The sequence below is a fragment of the Cucurbita maxima genome, unplaced genomic scaffold (assembly GCF_002738345.1).
Source record: "Cucurbita maxima cultivar Rimu unplaced genomic scaffold, Cmax_1.0 Cma_Scf00006, whole genome shotgun sequence".
NCBI classification, from domain to species: Eukaryota; Viridiplantae; Streptophyta; class Magnoliopsida; order Cucurbitales; family Cucurbitaceae; genus Cucurbita; species Cucurbita maxima.
This window is the reverse complement of record NW_019272022.1, coordinates 4259847-4266083: the sequence shown is the minus strand read 5'-3', so window position 1 is coordinate 4266083 and position 6237 is coordinate 4259847. Positions and strand designations below refer to the sequence as shown.

The 6237-nt window shown below is 35.4% G+C and overlaps 3 protein-coding genes across 4 annotated transcripts in view; all 3 read right to left on the bottom strand.

The window, feature by feature from the left end:
* Positions 1-686: 686 nt before the first annotated feature.
* On the bottom strand, positions 687-2067 carry LOC111481257 (U-box domain-containing protein 1-like). Its single transcript, XM_023126660.1, has one exon. It carries the CDS (start codon positions 1742-1744, stop codon positions 689-691), a length of 1056 nt encoding a protein of 351 aa, XP_022982428.1. The 5' UTR covers positions 1745-2067; the 3' UTR covers positions 687-688.
* Positions 2068-2838: 771 nt separating this feature from the next.
* LOC111481056 (cytochrome b-c1 complex subunit 7-2) lies at positions 2839-4985 on the bottom strand. The gene is made up of 4 exons (XM_023126358.1): positions 4748-4985; positions 4484-4641; positions 4048-4095; positions 2839-3108 (listed from the first exon to the last, which is right to left on the bottom strand). Exons 1-4 carry the CDS (start codon positions 4839-4841, stop codon positions 3040-3042), a joined length of 369 nt encoding a protein of 122 aa, XP_022982126.1. The 5' UTR covers positions 4842-4985; the 3' UTR covers positions 2839-3039.
* A 785-nt stretch (positions 4986-5770) lies between these two features.
* LOC111480842 (carbon catabolite repressor protein 4 homolog 6) overlaps positions 5771-6237 on the bottom strand; it is an 8922-nt gene continuing 8455 nt past the window's right edge. For both annotated transcript variants that reach the window (XM_023126038.1, XM_023126039.1), the window contains exon 15: positions 5771-6183. In XM_023126038.1, the coding sequence (XP_022981806.1) occupies positions 6118-6183 (66 nt within the window). In that variant the 3' untranslated portion in view covers positions 5771-6117. The remainder of the gene's footprint in view (positions 6184-6237) is intronic.

The following is a 6237-nucleotide window of genomic DNA, read 5'->3' as shown; positions in this document are numbered from 1 at the left end:
AAAAAAAAAAAAAAAAAAAAAAAAAAAATTAAGCTAGATAGAAAATTTCAATTAATCAACTATGTCAATGAATTATATTAATATCACACATGGTCCGTTTTTACATATTACATATCGTCGTCACCCTCGTAATTTTAAAATACGTTTTTAGGAAAAAAATTTCACCGAAATCTATCATATACATACTCTATAACGACACAACAAATTAATTATATACATGCAACACATATCCTTGAATGAATAATTGTGGATTACGTCTATACATATATATACATACATATATACACACGCGCGCATATATATATAAATAAATAAAGAATCACTAACAAAATCCCACATCTAAAATCCCGCATACTCTAAAATTTAGACAAAAATGAAAAGTCATTGATGTTAGATGGATCCAGAAAAAAGGGAATTCGAGTTATACTCTAGAAATGATTCATATATATATTATATATACACAACTTCATCTCGATAATATTATTATATTATGGTAATCATTCAAAATTTCAAAATTTTCGAAAATTATGAGGAATGTTATTAGAAAATCATACTAAAAAAAAATCAAATATAAACCACTTCACATACTAAGACTACATTTTTTCAAACTGCATAGAGATCAAATCTATTACTAGAAAATAAACATAGTTCCATTGCAATAAACAAACACAAGAGACCATAACAAACTTCAATACCATGGCGAATACACTGAGTCGGCATTTGAATACGTCTCCAAGTCATTATTCATGATCTTATTCATAAGTAGAGTAGCTCTTTCTCTAGCTTTTGTGGATCCTCTCACAGAAAGATCTGCAACGACGCCTAAAAACTCCGGGAACCTCAATGCGTCTCTCAAACAACCTTCACTCTCTTCGAACAATCGCAAAAGGATCTCGGTTGCACCTTCTTTACTCAACATACACCTCCCTTTTAACACATTGACCATTGAATAAACGATCCGATCGATTTTTATCAAAGCCCTCAACCCCTCCTCGAATCTAGCCAAGAGACCGAGAACAACAAGAGCAGTGCCAGCGAGATCCTCTCCACTGGTACTCTCCACTACGTCGACAAGAACCGAGATGGCTCCTGATCGAACAGCCACAGTGCAGTTTCCATGAAACTGGCCTAGTTCAGCTAGAGAACAGAGAAGGTGATGAGCAGCAGGAACACTAGGGACAGTAAGTGCTCTAACCAACAACTGTATGGTACCTGCTACCCCAAACTTAGCCTTGTTCTTGTCTAGCATTGCAAGACTACAAATCAATGAGGACGATAACTTGACGGTCTCGGGCGAGCCCAAGGATATGAGCGTATTGAGATGGTAAATGGTTTCCATTGATGCAAGAAGCTTTTTCATGTCATTATTCAGAGATAGATTGAAGAGAATAGACAGTGAAAGGGATTGGACGGTGGAGGAAGAGGATTTGGAGAGAGCTATAAGAATTGGAATTGATCCATCTACTTGTGCAAGCAAGTTCCTGTATAAGGGACTAACCTGGGTAATGGCAACCAAGTCTTTAAGAGCCTTTTCCTGAACGTCATGAGCGTCCGACCGAGCATCGGCTACACACTGGGTTATATTCTTATGTGCAGTTGCAACACTCATCGACCTCATGGACGATGATGATTGGAAAGATGAAACTGACATGATGCTCAAACAATCTTCAGGGAAAAAGCATGGACAATACAAGCCTAGAGGTTGAGAATGATTACAATATCTTGGCTCTAATACAATTAGCATCCCTTTCTTCTAGCTAGTGGCTGGATTTTGGAAACATCATTTCGATGATACCAAAGTATGGTAAGGAATGTTCTAATAATAAACATAAATGGAGATAGAAAATGATCCAATCATCCAAGAACCAAGCCGGAGATATAAAGAAATGTACCTTGTAGAATGATCCGTCCAAGGAGCTGAAACCAAGAAAGTTTAGTCACACACCATAGTTGATTACTCCCCCAAACAAAGTATTCTATCATAAATAAGAATTGCCCTTCTTGAATCCTGTTTTCCACTGGGAATAGATTTGATGGTTAGTATTTTATTTATCCCCTTCCCTCTCTACTCGGACCGATGTTGTTAACCATTTTGGTTTTCCATTTTAGCTCTGATCATGATGTACAACTCCTCTCGAGTTCTCGGACGTGCAGCATATTCTGTGTTGAAAAAGAAGATAATGGATCATAATCAGAATGTCCGGCTTTAAAGGGCAAAGAAGTGGAGCTCAGGGAGACATACCAACACAAAACTGCGAAGGAATGAAAGGAAAAGATGCTATAGGCTGTAGCATTATTAAAGAAGGAGCAAAGTGTAAACAGAGTCAGAGAGAGAACTCACCAAGAGGATAATGAAGAGGAAAGATTTTGTTCCTTCCTGAGGGATGCCGTCTCCATCAACAGCTGAGTTTGCCTGGGAATCTGATGAAATTTGCAGGAGAAAGGCACGAGTGTTTATGATGCAGTAAGAAATCGTCTCAGACCGGAAATTCCATGTCACCGAGAAAACATGGACATAGTGAATTCTTGATCCCACCATAAACTATTACGAAGAAATTTTATTAGCTTCCCAACGTTGTTACATAGAGATGTAACTTTATATTACTAAGCCTACCGCTAACAGATATTGTCCGCTTTGGCCTGTTACATATCGCCGTCAGCCTCACGATTTTAAAACACTACTGTTAGGAGAGGTTTCCATACCCTTACAAGGAATGTTTCATTTCCTCTCCAATCAATGTGGGATCTCACAATTTATTTTATTATTAGTGTGAATATAGCTTGAACAAAGGAACCAATGGTGATAGAAAGAGGAAATAGCCAAGACTAATTCCAATCGGGATGATAAAACAAGTTTCACACTTATTATATATCAATAATGACTTGAACAGATGACGACTGAAACTTTCGTGATGAAATAAAAAAGTTGAAACAAACAATTTATGGAGGTATGTTCCAATCCATCAACTTATGGAAGAAACTGTCTTAAATAAAAGACATCTACTCCATCCAAAAAGAAAATAAAAGAAAAAAAAAAGCTTAAGGAATGGTGCGCTGGTAAAGAGGCAATGCTCCCAAAGCCTCGCGTTCTGCTCTCTCCTTCTTTACCTGCAAAACATAAACAGAGAAAAAATTTAAAAGGAACTTTAGCTTCACTAATGCTGCTTTCTGCTGTTCAATAAATACCCATATCCACACAAAATCGATACTCAATTAGATTGTTTAACTTAGCTAAACGAAGTCATCAGAAGAAATTAGAAGGATTAAAATAGTTCAACAGCAAAGTACAAAGCAACAGTAGGATGTGGCACACACAATCCCCAAAGGTATTCTAGACTAAGAAATATTCCAAGAAATCTTAGGAGTTGTAGTACTCAAAGGATGCAGCATATCGCATAGAAGCTCTCTCTACTGATACACAGTTAATAAATTTAAGCAAATGAAAGTCATGAATCTTAAACAATCTGGCAATCAAATAGAAGAAATGAAGCAGATTAATTTGAAGTGGTCATTAAATAATCAAAAGATTCATTCTGTCACAGTTTCCATCCTCGCTTTCCCTCCATCCTCATCAGCTAATAAAAATTTAAAAATCCAAACTAATGAAACCAAAAATTCTAATGCCCAACAAATAATGTTCATTTTTAGATGAGGCAATTTCACCGAGTAGGGTTACAATAAGAACAGGTTAAGAATTCTTATTCAACCACAAACAAAGTCCTATATAAGATATGTATTTGCTTCAAAATAAAACATACTACCCCAAAGTTGATATTTATCTAGAACATGAAATCTGAAATCATGAAGAACAACCGAGAACAGAGCGAGAAGCCTCAAAGGGGAAATTAGATCAACAGATGCCATCTAAGCTAGCAGATGGTAAATAATATCAAAATCAATAACTCCCAAATACAGTTCAAGAGGATACAAATTCAAGAACTATGACCGACACTATGATATAGAGCAGCTGCCTTATTTCTAAGAACAAAGCCAGACATTTATTCATTAAAAATGACAAAGCAGGTGATATGAAATAATAGGACTTACAAGTGCCAGCATTTCCTGGAGATAGCTCCTGAATGGTGTTTGCATGGCCTGCCAAAAAGTTACAAATATTCAAATGAATAGTCATCTAAACATTATTTGGCTTGCTGTACTTAGTTTGGGAAAACCAATTAATCCAATATCATTACGAGATAAATTCCTGTGACCATAAAGAAACTTAACCATCGAGTTCAACAATGGATCCCAACTATTGAGAACGTTCAACAACTAGATTAGGACCATGTACAACTAAGCCAAAACACATAAACAAAACTTTGTGATAACAATTCCTCCTTCCCCGCTCGTAGTGAAACCACTTCATTGAACAAATCGTAGCATTTAGGTATTCAATAATGATAAACAACCAACACATTTCTGTTTTTCCACGAGGCTATTAACTGATCTAAAGGGGAAATAAACAACCATAGTAGAAGAGAACCTGTAGATTCTCAGGAAGATACTGATGCTTCATGGAAAGGTCCATGGCTCGCTTCAGACGCTGATTGCGCGCATCCACAATCTCCCTAGGGAGTCGATTCAAAGCCTCCTTCACATCAATATCGTAATACGGATCGTACAGATCGTCGTATCGAAGTCCTAAAAATATTAATACAAACCAAAATCAATCTCCATAGAGAAAAATTCGAAATTAACGCTAAAAGAAAGATCAACGCACAACAAACAATTAGGTTTGTTTTTTTACCATAATTACGGAGGCGCTGGGTGAGCGCTTTCATGTGTTGACGAGCGAACCAGTTCTTCTTTGGGTCAATGAGCGACTGCAGAAAAGAAGCCATTTCGATCTCTCTGCTTCTCCCTCCACCAAAATTCTCTCTGATTTTCTCAGTGCCCACTTCGGCTTCGCCTTTCTCCGCCTTTCTCCGGTTTTCTGGAAGAATCGCCTGGTCGAGCTGTTTCCCTTGAAAGATTTTGCGACGGCTCCCAATTTGAGCCTTACAATTGGGCCGGCCTGTTAAGTATAAGGCCCAATACATGGCCCAACATCTTGTTGGACTCAAATTCCTCCACTGGGCGACCATAGAGATATCCACTATGCAAGAAAGCTTGCCGTTTTTATATTTTAATTTTCATCTTGTAAATTTATTTATTTATTTTTAAGGTAAAGGGATTGCCCGGAGAGATTTTTTGTTTTATTTTTTATTTTTTATTTTTTTAATTTATTCTCAACCATAATAATATCACAATAAAAACAAAAATGTTAAAAATATATATAGAACTATAGGTCTCAACCAACCTAATTTCTAAAAAATTAAAATAAAATTTTAATATTATAACAAAGACTTTTTAAGAAATTATAACCAATAAACAATAATAATTAAGACAGTAACGAGAGATATAATCTCGTCTCCAATCTCATTTAGCAATAACAAAAAAACTTTGTACCACCCTCCCCATTTTTTCTGTTAAACAAGAATTCCTTACCCGAATGCAAGTTTTAGTGACTTGAAAATTTCCTGCCCGAATCCACATCACGCTAGTTAATATATAAATATGATAAATATTAAAAAAATCATCGACGAAACAACATTTAATTTTATTTTTTTTTAAAAAAAGTTTAACCATGGTAATAACATTGGATTAAGCAATGATGGTAATAGAACTTAGTTATGCTCACATTCACACATATTTAGCTCTTCAAACCAAATAAAATATAGAAATGAAAAGGATTTAAAAATAAATAAATAAATAAATAAGACAAACTTAAAGAAATAACGATGAATAGCATTACTTGAAGATAAATGTGTAAGGAAACATTGGCACAGCTCATCCAAACCAAATAACTAAGGGAATAAAGACATTAGCTTTTCTTTTGAAAGTTATAGACATCATCAGCTCTTAAGTAACCTGAAACTAGGCATCATCCACGAACAAAATCTTTAAAATAAATATAAAAAAAAAAAAGTATTAGAAAAATGCTGACCGTCCTCTCAAATTAACACTTGTACCTGCAGGCCGCTGCCCTTGAAACCAGTTCAGTTCCATGAATAAAGAACCCTCCAATTGCAAGGGGAATTATTCAATTACTATTATTAGCTTATAAGACTCATATTATCACACTTCATGACTCCTTGTAAACGCCAATTCAGTAGCTAAGGCAATGTGATCACTGCCCCATTTCTGCAGAACAGTCACAAAAAAAAAAAAAAAAAAAAAAAAAAAAAAAAAAAAAAA